The 19,193-nt window shown below is 42.6% G+C and overlaps 1 protein-coding gene across 1 annotated transcript; it reads right to left on the reverse strand.

The window, feature by feature from the left end:
* Positions 1-530: 530 nt before the first annotated feature.
* On the reverse strand, positions 531-16,507 carry LOC140076465 (uncharacterized). The gene is made up of 17 exons (XM_072122992.1): positions 16,398-16,507; positions 15,758-15,871; positions 15,272-15,325; positions 14,834-14,887; positions 12,914-12,952; positions 11,704-11,831; positions 11,301-11,430; positions 9,739-9,873; positions 8,184-8,426; positions 5,357-5,521; positions 4,532-4,645; positions 4,204-4,257; positions 4,091-4,129; positions 2,562-2,689; positions 2,330-2,459; positions 946-1,080; positions 531-781 (listed from the first exon to the last, which is right to left on the reverse strand). Exons 1-17 carry the CDS (start codon positions 16,465-16,467, stop codon positions 531-533), a joined length of 1,983 nt encoding a protein of 660 aa, XP_071979093.1. The 5' UTR covers positions 16,468-16,507.
* Between the last annotated feature and the right edge of the window lie 2,686 nt (positions 16,508-19,193).

Here is a 19,193-nt window from a genome sequence, read left to right on the forward strand (position 1 = left end):
TGCCCGTCTAAAGGATCACACCTGCCTGGGCAGGTCATGTGATCACCACTATGTTTGGCTGTAGTAGGTTGGTTGCAGTGCATCCAGTATGGCCGGTGCTGTGGTAATGTGCATGGATGGCAGTTACACATCATTACTATGGTAACAGAGCAAGACAGTCTGTTACATCATCACTGGGGGCAGAAAATAAGATGGAGGAGGAGTTACTGAGAACTAAAGGATCATGGGACTTGTAGTTTCCAGCGGCGGGCATCTTGGTTATAACTTCACCTACTTTAGAGAGGCCATAGAATTTTGTGAATCATAAAAACTATTTAAGCTCCATTTTGTGACTAATGACATTGATTTTTGTTATAGTCATTTATTTATAGCATCATGCGTTTTTGTATCAGATGTCCATATTCCTGGAAAACCCCTTTAATATTTTTAGCTCTAGAAAACCTTAAAGAATTAGAGTTAGCTTGTGGCTTCTACTAAAACATTTATTTTTAAAAAACATCCCAAAAAAACCCAAAACAAATATTTAGATTTCATTGAACAGGCCTAATCTTCATTTCCACATGCTTGAAGGAGTATTGGTGCCCTCTTGCAGAGTACCAGTTGACGCCATCCGCATTGGAGGTGTGGGCTCCTAGATGGTATAACCCATTAAGGTTTGCTGAGTGACAATTGGTATACCACCAGCCGCCCTTGTACATTAGGGAACAGTTTCCCTCATAAGTGTCATTATCGTCATCTTTTGTAGAAAACTTAACGTTGCTTAGACCTCCCATGGAATTCCCTGCAAAATGATGGAGACGTCAGTTATCAGATCGGTTTGACATACATGAGGGTTTCATCATTGGACATCTTCATTTATAAACTTTACTCCACTTAAGATGTAGCCTCCACAGAAGAGAGGGGAAGCCATAGCAGGGTTGATATATTGTCCATGTCACCGCTCACCTGCAGTTCCTTCCTTAAATGCTCCGATTAGTAATGTATATTTCTCAGATTCATCCAAGACCTTGAAGCTTGTATACTGGGCGAACACCTTTTTCCCTTCAAAATCTTGTAGATCCACACGTAATTCCCACGTTCCTATATTAATCAAGAGGAGAGCAAGGAAAGCATAAGGAAGTGAAAACAGCCTCAAAAACATATGTTACGATGAGTCCTAAAGTGATATTATGATTGCTTTGGGGACAACTCATCTGAGGTGGCCAAGGTGGCTTTGCAATACCAGGAACATCCTATGGACCAGAGTGGAGTGACTTTCGAAAATACACAGCCATGTTTTTCTACTAAAACTAATTCATTCTAAGTCTCCTCACAATTCCAGGGCAAGAATTCTAACATTTACTACCTTGGATGAAAGTTTCTATAAGACCTTACATACAACAACTACTATCTTTATTCGCCTACATTCAGGGCAACCTCAGTACTCGATATTTATGGCTTACAATCGCAACTGACCTTTGATGTGCTGAAGGCCAAAGTATATTTTATTTACATGACTCACTTTAGCCATACATGGTTACAAGTTGTGGCCAAGAAGAGGAGTGGGCATGCCCTACCCCGAAAAGTGGTCAGACTTAATAAAACTCATTCCCCAGGTGGGCTGTTCCTCTCAAGATCAGAGTCAGAACTGGTTGGTGTGGAGCAGGAGCTAGCAGTCCAGTAGCATGTCTAAGGATGGTCCACAGATATGGCTTATAGTTCCCCAAAATTGAAACTGCAAAACTAAACTGATAATTATGCAGTAATAATCATCAAAAAAAAATTATTAACATCACCTAGGATTATTTGACCCACCACAACATATTGGGGGAATTTATTAATTTCCTCCACCGCCGGTCCTGCGCCGAGGCTCCAACCTCTTAGTGAATATGGGCACCAACTCCGACCTAGAGATATTTGCGGAGATTATAGTAAATGTGGTGAGCTACTCCCCCTCCCCACCCAGTCTATGACCTGACATGCCCATAGTGGGTCGCAGGTTGTAGAAACCCCAAAAGTGACGACGAGAGGGAGATTTATGTGTTTTCTTTGCCATAAAAGGACGGAGAAGCCATAATAGATCTGGGCCATTGTTCTGAGGGCCACCATCCATCTATACATAGTTCCCTATAATTCCTCCTAAAATAATGGACAAGAGTTGATGGCTACCATCAAATAAAGAAGAATAATGTTATCTAGTGCAGGAAAAGTCCGCAGCATCTACTCATGACCTGTCCCTCTTTAAATACACAATATTGATAAAACAATGGAAAGGACAGACGATGAAGAGATGGGACCATCACTGAGCAGAATGGTCAATAAGGAGATGGTCCCCCGGCCGTTTCATTACCTGTTGAAGTTATTTGGTGAATATTATCATTCCCCAACCAAAATTCATTCAGCCGACTTCCAAATCCTTTCTTATATTCATCCCAAGTGCGGAAGAAGTCCACTGACCCGTCCCAACGTCTCTGTATGACCTAGTGTAGGAGAAAAGATCTTGTCTGGACAATATATTCTGTTCTATAGGATAGGATACTCTCATGATGGATTCATATTATTCTGTATATGTAGATACTTACAATCCATCCCCCGGCATCAGTGTCCATATCACACAGGACCTTAAGGGGCTGGTGGCCATCCGGGTATATGGTGTACCAGTCACTGAGCACTGCCCCTTGATTCTGTACTTCTTTGCAGTTCCTGGCAGCTAGAAGATACACAAATACACCTATTAACAGAGGTCCAGAGTTCCCATTTGAAGGACATCTACTATCAGAATAGCTGATTACTCGCCTTCCCATCCTGTTCCCGGCTGCACCAATCTTCTTTTATTATAACTTGAAATGGGCGCATTTCGGAGAAATGTAACTTTATAAAATATGCAAATGAGCAAAACGTGCGTTGTGCTCCGCCTCTATATAATTTATTCATGCCTCCAGCCTTCCTTGGTCTGCCTACATATTGTACACCCCACATCACCCCATTTCTCTGCAAAACGTGCATGAGCGAGAACAACATTGCCGGCGATGAAGGGTGCAATGTGCGAGATTTGCAAAGAGACCTGGCGACATCTCCGGCTCTCTGTACACTATGTATGTGGACCAAGTAGGACCAGGGGCATGATTAGATAGAGGCGGAGCACAGTGGTGCTCTGCAGAGCACATTTTGCTCATTTAGCATATTTTATAAAGTAACATTTCTCCGAAATGCGTCCATTTCAAGCTATAATAAAAGAAGATCAGTGCACCCAGGAACGGGGCGGAGAGGTGAGTTGCATGGGCGTAACTTGAGGGGGTGCAGAGGGTGCGGACGCAAACAGGCCCAAGAGCCTTTGGGGGCCCATAAGGTGTCACTTTCCCATATGAGAAGACTAATACTATGCACCATACATTATAGTCAGGGCCTGGCACAGACTTTGCATTGGGGCCCATCAGCTTCAAGTTACGCCACTGGTGAGTTGTAATCATCTACCATCAGCTAATCTGATGGTAGATGTCCTTTAAGATTGTCACCTATTGGGCAAAGCAGTAAACATAAGGACATACCATGTAGTTCAAAAGAACCTGGCTGTGTAATACTTTTTTTCTCCTCTGGAGGAGCTGTAGGGAAACTGAATACAGGCGGTCCCCTAATTAAGAACACTCGACTTACATACGACCCCTAGTTACAAACGGACCCCTGGATATTGGTAATTTACTGTACTTTAGTCCTAGGCTACAATAAACAGCTATAACAGTTATCACAGGTGTCTGCAATGAAGCTTTAGTGTTAATATTGATTCTTATGACAACCCAACATTTTTAAAATCCAATTGTCACAAAGACCAAAAAAGTTCTGGTTGGGATTACAATGATAAAATATACAGTTCCGACTTACATACAAACTCAACTTAAGAACAAACCTACAGACCCTATCTTGTATGTAACCCGGGGACTGCCTGTACTTGGTTCTGGTTCCTTACAGATAACAACCTTTCTAATGGTCTACAGTGGAAAACCCATGGAAATTTTATGAAAAATGGCACAACTCTGATGTGGTTTTGTCAATAAACTGACATTTATGGCTAAAGCTGGCCAAACAGGAGTCCAGATTTAGAAATGTAACTTACCGTAAAGCGGCTCAGCGACAGCCCCTTCTCCTTTCTCTCCTAAATGAAAATGATATATATCTATTACAACAAGTGTTATAAGAGGAGTAACCCTTCCATAGTTCTTAACTTACCTTTCTGGCCTGGAGGTCCCATCTTTCCTGGCGCCCCCACAAATCCCCTTTCACCTGTAGAAAAGAAATTGCATTAGCTTTCTATGTGGGTGTAGCCAGAGCAAAGATAAAAATTATTCCTATTCATGTCCTGTCGGGCACAACCTTTATATCCAGGTTCATGAGATGAGATGGTGCTCTATATCTATGGCCATTTTTTGACACAATTAAACACCCATAATGAATCATGCTGAAACATTTGTCAATATTCTATATACATGTATCAGTGACTATAACATGATATAGAGATTATCTTATACAAGTGATAAGTTATTTACACTGTACAAACCTTTGTCTCCTGGTTTCCCAACTTCTCCCTTTTGACCTGGAGAACCAGGATGACCAGGACAACCTCTGAGAATTGACAATTTGTCCGACTCCCCGATCCCTAAAACTTTCACTTCTGTCAATACAAAAAAAAAAATTATATATATATATATATTTATATGTATCTTAAAGGAAATTTCAAACAAAATCTCTCATGATAAAGACTTTCTCACGGATCCAGGCACAGAGACTGTGATAATTTTTTCATATATATTTTTATATTTGTTATCCATGGTTTCCTGCCTTCCAAATTCAACATATAAAATCATGCTATTAGACAGTCTCATCCTCGCTCTCTGCTCTCCAAGCACTTCCCCCCTCCCTCTGCCTGATGTCATCTCAAAGAGGAAGGATAAGGATAAACATTTAAAATTGTGTCGCAAGCATAGCACCGGGGAGAAGAAGGTGAACTCCGGCAGACCTGATCGGGGAAGCGACACATGCAGGATATCGGGCGGACGCTTGTAGTGAATCGTGGCAGACTTCATCCTCGTCAGACATTCCAGATCAGGGATCGTGCAGGGACCGGGGGAAAGGGGAAGTGCTCCTGCACAGAGTAACAGCCTGTGAAACTCTGGAAACACCCCAGATCCCTTCTGGCTCTTTAGCATAAATATAAAAGATGATTTTAGAAGGAAGGAGGCTATGGATGACAAATATAAGAAGGTCACCACAGTCACGGCACCTGGATCTATGATTAAGTCTCACTGGTTTTTCATGCTTGATTTTGATGGTAAATTTCCTTTAAGTGATGCAAACTTAAAGGAAGTCTTTCTGAAGAACTCACCTGGACATGACTGATCACCACCAGAGAGCTTAGACACCAGTCCAAGTAAGAGCAGCACTGACAGGTACATGACGGTGTTAGGAGGGGTAGATGTCCTCTCTCTATACTGTTGTACTGATGTAGACAATATATACCATGTGATGCCTCCTAATGCTTGGTGCTGGACTTTGTAGAATATTAACAACAGACTGAATTTTATAAGTGAGTGATTAATCCTTGCTGTACCATTTGTTGTGCTCTATTAATGTTAATGGGCCATGAAGAAATGTGCAGAGTCTAGCTGCAGGGGGCCATAAGGACTTGGGGGAGTAAGTCAGGACTAGGTAAATGGTTTATTGCAGTAACAAGAGCAAGGGTTATGTACTCAATGGATTTGGATATAGAAACTGCCCACCATGTATGGGGTGTGGGTTAGGTACACGACATATAATGGTGGGGTTTAGATATTTAGATTTAGTTTCAAGAGAAGTGGACATTGGCCCACATTTACTACAAACAGTGCAGTCTGTACTAGGTGCAGTAACCTGTGTAGTGTGCAGGTGGCGCCAGATTCAGGATTTGTGGCACCCCCTGCACTGCCCTGAACGGGCGACACGCTTCTGTCGGACTTTGGATATTAAATGTGTTGCACGGTGTGACTGAGCATGCAATGTCCGACAGAAAACTGGCGCAGAAGCCATAGTTAATCTGGGCCATTGTGTTTTGAAGTTTGGTCACTAAATTTAAGCCTGTAGAACTTGCTTATTGGACTTGTAGGACTGATCACCCTAAGGCAGTGATGGCGAACATATGGCACGGGTGCCAGAGGTGGCACTCGGAGCCCTTTCTGTGGGCACCAAGGGCTGTCACCCCAGGACAAAGTTCACCAGACAGGGCTAGAATCTTCCTGCAGTTCTCTTTTGAGGTCCCCTTGCTGGCTCCATGATTCTTCCAGTACAAAGAGACCCTGGCAAGAAGCTACAATGATGTCTGAATAAGCTCTCCTGCTTTCAACTTTATTGAAATTTATTTCCTATACTCAGGAGATCGATACGATTGAATGTTTTGGAATAACACGGATCAATAATTTACTTTTTAAATTCTCATGTTGGCACTTAAAGGCACATAATTACGTTTTGGTTGTTATTTGGGCACGGGGTTCTAAAAGTTTCACCATCACTGCCCTAAGGGTTCATTCACACGGCCGTATGAGGGGACGTACATGCGGCCGAATATACATCCCCATAGACAGCAATGACGGCCCGGCGGCGGTATGCGTATACCGCATAAAGATAGAGCATGTTGTATCTTTTTGCAAGTGTGTGGCCGTGCGCCGCTGTTTTCTATGGAGGGAGAAGGGTCACCTCCTCCTCCTCTCCTGCACAGGTCGGTACCGCGTGTGAATGTGCCCTAGGGTCTGCAACTCAAGTACCCAGCTTGTCAGAGGTCCTCTGGTTAGGCTGCATTCTACTATCCTATGGGACAACATCTCCACCTAGTGACAGCCATAGGTACTTACAATGTACACTATTCCTGCACTATTATTATATATACATTATTATGTATGTGTGTGTTAAAGAGGACCGGTCACCCAGAAATTCGGCACTAGGAGATGCTTACTAAAAAAAAAACTGCCCTGAATTAAGGTGGTGCTGAAGAGTAGCTTCCAACGCCGTTTCCTGAATGTCAGCAAAGTGTTGGGAATACAAGTTCTGGGAAGACGATTATAGAACGGACATCCTGGTAACCTTATATGAGAGCCATTTGTTCCATAAAGAATGGGAGAATAGGAGAGAATGTGACAGTACAGGCGGTCCCCTACTTAAGAGCACCCAACTTACAGACGACCCCTAGTTACAAACACACCTCTGGATGTTGGTAATTTATTGTACTTTAGTCCTGGGCTACAATAATCAGCTGTAACAGTTATCACAGGTGTCTGCAATTACGTTTTATTATTACTCCTGGTTCTTATGACAACTCAACATTTTTAAAATCCAATTGTCACAGAGAGCAAAAAGAATTTCATAGGGGTTACAATAATAAAATATACAGTTCTGACTTACATACAAACTCAACTTAAGAGCAAACCTACAGAACCTATCCTGTACATAACCCGGGGACTGCCTGTATAGAGAACTTTTTTTATTGAATCTGGCCACACATAAAGCAAACGCATGGGCAAAGTTGGATCCCTTTTGGATGCCAGGTTAAAGGAATTCCGTTATATATATTTAAATTTAGGCCATTTAACCTCAAGAGTGGACATTGGGGCAGATTTACTTACCAGGCCCATTCGCGATCCAGCGGCACGTTCTCTGCGCTGGATTCGGGTCCGGCAGGGATTCATCAAGGCAGTTCCTCCGACGTCCACCAGGTGGCGCTGCTGCGCTGAAGTCCGCTGGAATGCCTCGAAATACACCGATCTATCCAGGATGAAGGTGAGTGAAATTTTCGCAGCACAATTTTTTTTTTAAATGCAGCGGTTTATATTCGGAAATATTCGGGTAACACGTCGGGAAAACGCGAATCGGGCCCTTAGTAAATGACCCCCAGTCTGTCTGAAAATAGGGTGGGGGGGGGGGGAGTGGATGGTCTGTACATTGTCCATGGTATTTAGATGTAGAACTAGAGCAGCAAACTGAAGCTACTGCCTGGGTACGGGAAATTATATAGCCAATATACTGGGTTACTCCAACCCTGCCCCTGCCAAACTTAACCCTTCATACTCCACTCCTCCTCAATGACATCATAACTATGACACGTATGGAATATACATAAGGTATTTTGAACATATATTTATAGATTTACAGTATATAATTCCAGGACTGCTTCTAGGTCTCCTTCTAAATAGGCCTAATCTTCATTTCTCCATGCTTATATGGGTAGTTATTTCTTCTTGCAATGAACAAGTTGAAGTTTTCTGGTCTGGAGGGGTGTGATCTTTGGTAATATAATCCATTAAGGTTTGGCTTGGGACAATTCTTATACCACCAGCCGCCTTTAAAGCGTTCGGAACAGTGGCTTTCATCCAAGTCATTGTCTTGATCTTTAGTACTAAACTTCATGTTGAGCTCCTCAGTTATAAAATCTAATAAAAAAAACAACAAGACAAATCACATATCAGAATAGCTTGTCATCTATTTTTTTATGCCATCTTCACCCTTAAAGGGGTTGGACACTCTTTTACATAAGTTGTGCCCATGTGCCTTTATTGCATTGTGTATGATCCCTAAATGTTCATCAAGTGATTCAGCGTCCCTGCTTCTTACTTTTGTGCTGTCTTCAAACCCTCCATGATTCTTTGATTACATGTTTTGACACATCCTGCCCCCCCCCCCTCCCCTCTTACTGTCTCTGTCAGCCAGGACAGACTGTGAGAAGAAAATTACAGTGGGAGAGAGGAAGCTGAGTTCAGCATGGGCAGAACAGGGAAATGATGAAGCATTTAAAGGAGGCAAAAAAAAATGGCCATCCCCTTTAAACCACTTCCAGATCAGCTTTAATCTATGCGGAAACCTGGAATTCCCTCTTAAGTTTCCATATAACAATGGGTTTTCTAATCTGGAAATTTGCCCTTAAAACCTGACAATTCATGTTTCAACATACCCTTCTTACTATAGGATGCATCCCAGATTTAGACATTTACACACACAGCTCTGCTTCATCCATACATTTACACACACAGCTCTGCTTCATCCATACATTTACACACACAGCTCTGCTTCATCCATACATTTACACACACAGCTCTGCATCATCCATACATTTACACACACAGCTCTGCTTCATCCAAACATTTACACACACAGCGCTGTTATACACAAACAAACAGAAATAGGAACACTCACCACTACTGCATACACTGTGCACTACTATACACACACACTGACCGGGCTATACACATAAATACACACACAGCTCCACTATATACATATAAAGAACACACTGGGAAGTACTACACACATGAATACATACACAGCTCTGCTATACACATATAAGGAACACACTGGGAAGTACTACACACATGAATACATACACAGCTCTGCTATACACATATAAGGAACACACTGGGAAGTACTACACACATGAATACATACACAGCCCTGCTATACACACATAAGGAACACACTGGGAAAATACATCATCCGATCTCCGTTACAGCGGTCAGGAGGGTCTGGAAGTGCTGGATCCTCCTGACCCTCGATCTATAAGACACAGGCACTTATTAGCAAGATTTTTTGTTGCTAAAAAGTGCGTCTTATAGTCCAGAAAATACTGTATATAGATATAAATTATGGACCCAATATTATATATCAAATAGCATTTACAGAAGGAAACTCCTATGTCATGAGTTTCCTGATGATAATCATCTATATAATTGTAACAACACTATTGCTCACCCGAAGTTCCTTCCAGAAAGGTCCCAAGCAATAATTGGTATTTCTGTGATTCATCTAAGATTTTGAAGCTTGCGTACTTGGCGAACACCTTTGTACCATCAAATTCTTGTTGATCGACACGAAGCTCCCATGTTCCTTCATAGAGAAAGATATGGAGAACATTATTAAGCTCTATAAAAGGAAAATAAAAGGTGGGGAAATTGAAAGATGTAACCGTCTTAGGTGTATAATCCATGTTATCCCACCTCTAGTCCAGGTTTTTGCCAATTATAATTCTTAAAAAATGCATAACAAAATCAACAGCTTGGATACCTCAGTACTGTGTCCAAAAATGAGCAGAACAGTCATTAAAGGGGTATTCCTCCCAAAAAGACAAGTTTCTTAAATGTACTCAGGATAACAAAATAACACATCCGCTAATTCACTGTTATTAACAAAAATACAACATTTTACAGATATAAGTCCAACCTGTCTCTATCAGTCCTGGTGTACACAATTTCAGTTGCCCCTAGTCCTGTAACTTCTGACTTTAGGGTCGGAGAAGCCATCTTGGTTTTATGTCTGACGGCTGTGGAGCTGAGATTTCTCTCTCTGTCTCTAGCCCCTCCATCTGCAGTCCAGGATAGAGATCACACTGATACACAGACACTGACATCCTGCCGGCAGCAGCAGCGTGAGCAGTGTAAAGCTACAGACAGATAAGTTCTTTATCAGGGGAGGGGGAGGAGGGCACAGCAGATCTAGTGTGTTGTGGAATAGCAGAGGTGTAAGAGAGCTGATTGTCATTGTGTGTAATAGGCATCTTATGGATCTCATCATCTTTGATCTGTCTCATCTCTATGTGTCAGATACTAGTGCAATGTTCAGAATCCAGATGAAAGTGTATATAACCTGTACCCTGATAATCTTACCACATTTTCAGCTCACAGAACTAGATGGATCATAATGGATCATAATGGGGCAGATTTACTTACCCGGTCCGTTCACGATCCAGCGGCGCGTTCTCTGCTGTGGATTCGGGTCCGGCCGGGATTCATTAAGGCAGTTCCTCCGACGTCCACCAGGTGGCGCTGCTGCGCTGAAGAGCATCGGAACGCACTCAAGTTCACCGGCCTATTCCTAGTGAAGGTAAGTGTAAGCTCCGCGACACTTTTTCTTTTTTTAAATGCGGCGGTTTTTCCGAATCCATCTGGTTTTCGTTCGGCCACACCCCCGATTTCCCTCACGTGCATGCCGATGCGCCACAATCCGATCGCGTGCGCCAAAATCCTGGGGCAATTCAGGTAAAATAGGCGCAGATGGGAAATATTCGGGCAACACGTCGGGAAAACGCGAATCGGGCCCTTAGTAAATGACCCCCAATGTGTCTGCTTAGAGAGTCTCTGCCCACTCTAACTATCAGAGTGATAGGAGTTGCAACAGCAAGAAAACTGAGTAAAATTGTGAAGTAAAGGGTTAAAAATCATCTTTATTGTGTAAACATCACTAGGGGATTGAAATTTGAGAATTTTCTTGGATGGGAAAACCCTTTTTAAGGAGATGGTCCTCAGGCTTTTCATTACCTGTTGAAGTTATTTGATGGATATTATAATTTCCCAGCCAAAATTCATTCAGCCGACTTCCAAATCCTTTCTTATATTCATCCCAAGTGCGGTAGAAGTCCACTGACCCATCCCAACGTCTCTGTATGACCTAGAGTAAGAGAAGAGGCGGTTTTCGGCATTGGGCCACATCTACTCATAGCGAGTATCATCACTATAGATATAGACCTGGTCTGGACAATAAAGTCTACACAAAGACTGCTATTATCCTAGACACATACAAAGTCCTAGAATTTAAGCATTTTCTCTGACCTAAAGAAAATACTGAGCTACCGTTCTTTTTTTTTTTTTTTTTTTGCAATGGATCCATATTCCCCCAGACAATCTCTCCACGGTCATATATTCAAATGCTGTAAATACTTACAGTCCACCCCCCTCCATCAGTGTCCATATCACACAGGACCTTAAGGGGCTGGTGGCCATCCGGGTATATGGTGTACCAGTCACTGAGCACTGCCCCCTGATTCTGTACTTCTTTGCAGTTCCTGGCAGCTGGGAGACACATATATAAGCATAAAACTCCATGTTAAAGGTTGTTTGGTGTACAAAAATATTTTAGTAAATTATTATCTAGTAGAAAAATAGGGTTTCCCCATTTAGGTTGTGATGGTTACAGATGACGTCATAACACCCACAATTTTCAGCAAACACCTGTGATGTATGAAGAGGGCTCAGCCCGCGAGCACTTCCCCCATACTACCTCTGCCGCCTACGTACAATTACGGCAGTTTCGTCCACAGGGTTAATTGTAGTGGAGCTCCCTTTGACCTCTAACCCTAATAATAAGAATCTTTATATAGCGCCATCAAATTCTGTAGCGCTTTACATATCATAGGGGACATATACAAATATAATATTACATTACAGAGAACAAACATATGGAACAATAAGAGAGAGGGCCCTCAAATATTTTGTATATACATACATATGTACATTTACTTACCCGGTCCTGTCGCGATCCCTGATTCGGAATGTCCGACGAAGATGAAGTCCGGCGCGATTCACCAACATTGTGCGCCCGAAATCCTGCATCTGTTGCTTCCCCCGATCAGGTCCGCCGGAGTTCACCTTCTTCTTTCCGGTGCTTGTAAGTGGGTTTCTTGCGACACAATTTCTGATGTTAAATCCTGGGCATTGTCCGAATCCGTCGGATTGTCCAACGGCCATGCCCCCCGATTTGTGTCGCGTGAAAGCCAGCGACGATGCACCAAAATCCAATCACGTGAGCTAAAAACCCCTGTTAAATGCAGCGCTAATCGGAAATCGTCGGGATTCCCACCGAAAATGCGATCCCTGGACCCTTAGTAAATGAGCCACATAATTTTTATTAGATTTTTAAATTTTTGACAAAAAGTACCGGTATTATTATACAGAGTCTCATACATCAAACACTTGTGCTCCTGGAGATAATGCAGGGTGCTTCTCAAATGTTTGGGTTAGAGTGCGGTGTGCTGTAGGGAGTCCATTTCAAAATGGTGAGGTTTCCGATTGTACCCCTGGGTACAGAATATTGGGTAGTAAGGAGTTTAGAGAGACTTGGGAGATAGGATAGTAGTTTGGTTCTTTGGACTTACTGTATAGAGGCACAGCTGTACCACTGTCTCCTTTCTCTCCTATAAGAAACAGATAAAGACAAGATTGATCAGAAGTTTCCTGCAGTTGATACTACAATACTCTTGCCATTAACCCCTTCCTGATGCGCGGCGTGGGTCTCGGTGCATGGAGAGGGCTCGCGGGCCGAGCCCTCTTCATAGCCGGTAAGTCTTTGCTGCATATCACAGCAAAGGCTTACCGGTAACACCCGCGGTCGCCAATCGCGGGTGCTTTCACGTCGATCGCCGCCGGCAATGCTGCCGGTGGCTTCAAAAAGATGGCGCCGCATGGGTGCCGCCATCTTGCAGCGGATTGTCGCTCCCCGGGGAGCGGAGATCCGTTGCCATGACAGCTTCAGGTCTCACGAAGGCCCGAAGCTGTCTCGTTTTAACCCATTCATTACAATGAAGTAAAATCCCCATATACTGCCATACTGTAGTATGGCAGTATATGGTAGGATCGATCAGACAACCTATGGTTAAAGTACCCTAGGGAGTCTGAAAAATAGTTAAAGTAAAAATTAAAAAAAGTTAAAAAAAAATTATAATAATAAAACCTAAAAATTCTAATCACCCCCCTTTCCCTTGAACTGATACAAATATTAATAAACAGTAAAAATCATAAACACATTAGGTATCGCCACGTCCGAAAATGCCCGATCTATCAAAATATAATAACGTTTTTTCACTGCCTTTAACCCCATAACGGAAAATAGCGTCCAAAGTCAAAAATGGCATTTTTTTGCCATTTTGAAAAATATAAAAAGATTAATAAAAAGTGATCAAAAGGTTGCACAGTCCTAAAAATTGTAGCAATGAAAAACTTCATCAAAAGTCGCAAAAAATGACACCACCCACAGCTCCATACACCAAAGTATGAAAAAGTTATTGGCGCCAGAAGATGGAAAAATCCCCCCCAAATTCTTTGTACAGGAGGTTTTAATTTTTTTAAATGTATGAAACCATTATAAAACCTATACAAATTTGGTATCCCTGTAATCGTACCGACCCAAAGAATAAAGTAGACATGTCATTTGGGGTGCACAGTGAAAGCTATAAAATCCAAGCCCACAAGAAAACATCGCAAATGTGTTTTTTCACCATTTTCACTGCATTTGGAATTTTTTTTCCCGCTTCCCAGTACACGGCATGGAATATTAAATACCACCACTATGAAGTGCAATTTGTTACGCAGAAAATAAGCCGCCACACAGCTCTTTATGGGGAAAAATAAAAAAGTTATAGATTTTTGAAGGTGGTGAGTGAAAAATGGAAGTGAAAAAACTAAAACAGGGCAAGTCGTTAACGGGTTAAAAGATTCGCAAATACCAACTGGAAGGACAAAACAAAAATTACTTTTAACAGGGGCATAATGTTATGGGGTGCAGTGGGTGCCCAGGAGCGTCTCATCCCCATACTAAAAGACCAATCCTAAAACATTTACAATTTAGTTAGTGCAGATTTTGCATTTGTTTCATATTTCCAAGTTTCCATTTCATTTGTAACTCATTGGCCTGATACAAAGCTAAAGCCCCACTGCGTAGCAAAATAAGTACCCGAAAACTACTGAGACAGAGGCTCAGATTTACTATTAGTGAGGAAACAGCTACTAGGTGCAGTTTGCCCCACTAATGTGCAGCGGACGACAAACTCATGAAGAGCGGATCCTGATCTACATTAATGTGGTGCACGCTGCACGTGCCCAAAGTGCAGGAACTGTGTGCAAAAACAAATTTTTTTTTCGCCATAAATATGGCGTCTGGTGCGCACCAGAATGCCCTTTTCTGTGCATGGGATTGTGTTGCGGAGCGCATAGCGCGGCCACAACACAATACTAGCGCAAACACTTCATAAATACACATGCAACCAGTATAGTAAATCTCTCCCAGAATCTTTACTAACCTTTTTCACCTGGAGGTCCAGCCACTCCTGGCGTCCCAGCAGATCCGCCTTGTCCTGGAAGAAAACATTCTCTAAGTATCCCAGCAGATAGAACATATCGGGGCAGATTTACTTACCCGGTCCTGTCGCAATCCAGCGGCGCGTTCTCTGCGGAGGATTCGGGTCTTCCGGCGATTCGTGCGCCCCCAATGTCCTCCAGGTGTCGCTGCTGCGCTGAAGACCGTCAGAGTTAACTGGAGTTCACAATCCTACAATCAGATCGCGTGCGCCAAAATCCTGGGGCAATTCAGGGAAAATCGGCGCAAATCGGAAATATTCGGATAACCCGTCGGAAAAAACACGATTCGGGCCCTTAGTAAATGACCCCCATCATCTCAATTCTTCATGCAGCGTTGTTATTAGCTATAGTCTCATTACATGTCATAGTTCTTTACTAACCTTTCTCACCCGGAGGTCCAGTCTTTCCTGGCAACCCAACAGATCCCGCTTGTCCTAGAAGGTATAGAAATAGAGTCATATGGGGAGATTTATCAGAAGTGTCTAAGAGCAGAACTATGCAACCAATCAGAGCTCAGCTTTTATCTTCCCACAGTTGTTTATAAAATGAAAGCTGAGCTCTGATTGGGTTCCATGGGCATCCAGAACAGCTTTATCTCAGAGACTCATGATAAATCTCCCTTATATAGGGTTCTACATGTGAGAGTCCTACAGCAAAGATAAATATGAAGTCCCTTTCAGGATCTGGCTGACACCACCATATCGTTCAGTATACACCCATTACAGTGGTGACAAGACTCATGTTAGTGACACCCACATGGGCTGTGTCTAAAGATCCACAGAATATACCTGTCCTGAGAAGCGTCAACATTATAGGGAATATCTTTCACAACCCATAAACCTTAATACTTCATAACTTGTACAAACCTTTGTCTCCCGTTGTCCCAACTTCTCCTTTTTGCCCCGGAAGGCCGGGATAACCAGGACAGCCTCGAAGAATTGATAATTTATCTGACTCCCCGATCCCTAAAACTTTAAGTTCTGCCAAAAGAAAACAGTTTATGTGAGGAGTGGAACATGAATGTACCCTCAAATATCATGTTGTAAAAACTTTTAAGATTTTGTTAAACTTCTTTTCCTAAAACAATGTCAAAATACACAATACAGTAGTATACAGGCGGTTCCCTACTTAAGAACACCTGACTTACAGGCGACCCCTAGTTACAAACGGACCTTTGGATATTGGTAATTTATTGTACTTTAGTCCTAGGCTACAATAAACAGCAAATGTGTCTGTAATTAAGATTTATTGTTAATTCTGGTTCTGATGACAATCCAAAAGTTTTCAAATTCAATTGTCACAGAGACCAAAAAAATTCTGTCTGGTGTTACGATTATAAAATATACAGTTCCGACTTACATACAAATTCAACTTAAGAACAAACCTACAGAACCTATCTTGTACGTAACCCGGGGACTGCCTGTATAAGGGGATTTAGTGCAAATAATAATAGCAAAGTGCTGAATATCACCTACTCTAATAGATAGATATAACTCATGTACTCACCAGGACATGACTGATCCCCGCTACAGAGCCTCGACACAGATCCAAGTAAGAGCAGGACTGATACGTACATGATGGTCTCAAGAAGATGTTCAGATCTGTCCTCCAGTCCCCACACATACTCTCTAAATAAAGTGGTCATGAGGTCATTCATTTTAATATGCATGTCATGTGACAGCCCCAACTACGTGTCCCTAGGGAGTCGGACTTCAGATAAAAGAAGTGGGAGGGAAAATGGGATGGAAAATAATGAGGAATTCTGTGGGGCCAAAAAGTAACCTTGAAAAAAGTTTCAAAAGACTTTATTTCAAGGAAAAGCTTTTACGTTTTCTACAGCTTTCATGTACAGTTATCTGACTCAGCTTTTGTAATGTAAACTAAGATATTTTATAGTCACCGACTCCTTCTTTGGTGGTTTGGTGAAGATCCAGGATACACAATCAGCTCTCCTGCTTTGTAGTGCTGGGGCGCATGCGCCAGAGCTTCCGAGAACTCGGTGACGTTACCAGCTCTCGGGAGGGAGAAAGGGAGTGCGGGCAAGGCTGTCTGATTGAGCCTGCGCGCATGTATAATCATGGTAATAACGGATCGCAATGCGCCCTGTGTTCCGAACACAGGCTCACTTAAGGCTCATTAGCATAATTTTACATTTTTACACTGAAACTGCTCAATTCCTTACCTGTACAAGACCTTGATCCTGGTGGTAGATTTCCTTAAGATGGTTCCTGAACTATACGATACGTAGTTCCTAGCGTCCTTCAAATATGTCTATACACATCCTTCACATGCTACTAAACGCTGAACCCATTCCATCTGTTCTGACCCCTGCCTGAATGACCATTATGACTCTGTGCCACCTGCCCTGAATTACGTTTATGTACAAACACTGCCTGCCCTGACCTCGGCTTGTCCACTGACCACATCTTTACCTCTCACTTTGGTGCCACATGCTAGTATCTTTCAATCTGCATAATTCAGCTGCAACTAAAAAGAGATGTCTCCAAGGAGGTAGCCACCTGGCAGTCCAGATCACTGTAAAGGAGTATAGTCTGAAAACTAGGGAATCACTACCCCCCCCCCCCAACCCCCCTAAACCGATTAGGCATAATGTTGATGCCATCCTTGGTAAATGTTTAAATACCAGGAAAACACTGCATGGTCAGGCTTTGCATCCTGATACACAAATGGAAAATTTAAGCTGTTAATATCTTTTGGGACAAAACATGTCTTTCGGTTGTATTATTGTTGAAAAACTTTAATGTGAAATATGTGCATGTTAACTTTTCTGTTATATTTCTTTGAAAAATGATAATAAAAATACAATTATATAAAAAAAAAGAAAACTAGGGAATCACTTAGACAATATCATTAGGTGTAGTCCTAAGTCAAATCTGAGTCATATCCCACTTGTTGTAGAATTTCTTGTGGTCACATGATGGTCTCCACGCTCCAGGAAATGGAGGACATCATTTAGGAAATTGGAGGTGCTCTGAACTCCAGGACTCCTCTTTTTGCTTCCTTATGTTATTTTACATGTGTGGGTCCCTTCCTCTTAAAAGATTATTGAGTCATCTGGTTCCCTCAGGCCAGGAGGCTGCTGCCTTATCCCAGAAGATAAAAGGTCCCATCTTAATGCGGTTATCCAACATTAAAGGAAACCTACCACTTGAAGTGGCAGGTTTCAGATGGAAATACCGAGCACCAGCTCAGGGTGAGCTGGTGCCGGAGCTTATTTTTGTTAGTGTTTTAAACCGCTGTATTGCGGTTTAAAACACTTTTTAAACTTTATAGCCGGCGCAGGGAGGTACGCGCTCGGCGCTTACCATGCGCGCGGCTACATAGGAAGTGAAGGAGAGCCGCGCGCCTGGTAAGCGCCGAGCGCGTACCTCCCTGCGCCGGCTATAAAGTTTAAAAAGTGTTTTAAACCGCAATACAGCAGTTTAAAACACTAACAAAAATAAGCTCCGGCACCAGCTCACCCTGAGCTGGTGCTCGATATTTTCTTCTGAAACCTGCCACTTCAAGTGGTAGGTTTCCTTTAATAATAACTTTAGTAATGGGCTGAGGGCAGCGAAAAAAAACAAACCACCTAACACTGCTGTGCCTCATGTTTATAGGGGCATGGCAGCTCCACTCCGACAATTTCCGGCGGCCTGGCATGCCCACCCGCTACAGCGCCAAACATAGGGAGGGTTGGGCTTGGCAGGTGAGCGGTGTTGACGAAGTGGAGCTGGTAAATAAACAGTGGTGTAGTAGAGACCGACGGCAGTGCGGGACACCGGGAGCGCTGAGGGATGTAAGGTTAAATTTCATTTTTTCACAGCAGCCCGACAGTAAAGTAATAATAATAATAAATAATAATTATTATTTATTTATATAGCGCACACAAATTACGCAGCGCTGCACAAAGCATGTCAAATTGGTGGTAAATGTTAGATAACAAGATTTTTTCTGTGAATTTTCATTTCTTCCCAGGATTGCCATAATCATGAGATTGATGGTGAACAGAGCTCCTTCATTTTCTCAATGGAGGAAATTGATAAATAGTGGAAATATAGGGGCACATTTAAGCCCCTTCCACACTGGCGTTTTTCACGCGCGAGTTCTGCGCGTGCATTTGACGCGCAGAACTTGCATTGCACTCTGTCCCATTGTATTCAATGGGTCTTTCTTCATTAGCGTTGGTTTTAACGCGCGTGCTTGCGTTCGTTTTCACGCGCGTCAAAATCGCAGCATGCTCTACTTTTGCGTGTCACGCGCGTTTTTCACGCCCCATTCAAGTCTATGGAGATGCATCAA

The sequence above is a fragment of the Engystomops pustulosus genome, chromosome 9 (genome assembly GCF_040894005.1).
Source record: "Engystomops pustulosus chromosome 9, aEngPut4.maternal, whole genome shotgun sequence".
In the NCBI taxonomy this organism is placed as follows: Eukaryota; Metazoa; Chordata; class Amphibia; order Anura; family Leptodactylidae; genus Engystomops; species Engystomops pustulosus.

Excerpts from the sequence above, each read along its gene's own strand:
- LOC140076465 (XM_072122992.1), bottom strand. The coding sequence starts at position 16,467 with ATGTACGTATCAGTCCTGCTCTTACTTGGATCTGTGTCGAGGCTCTGT. Across the intron at positions 8,427-9,738 it reads CTTTCTGGAAGGAACTTCGG|ATTTTATAACTGAGGAGCTC; the intron begins GTGAGCAATAGT and ends TTTTTTTATTAG. Across the intron at positions 5,522-8,183 it reads AATGAAGATTAGGCCTATTT|TCCAGCACCAAGCATTAGGA; the intron begins AGAAGGAGACCT and ends TATTCTACAAAG.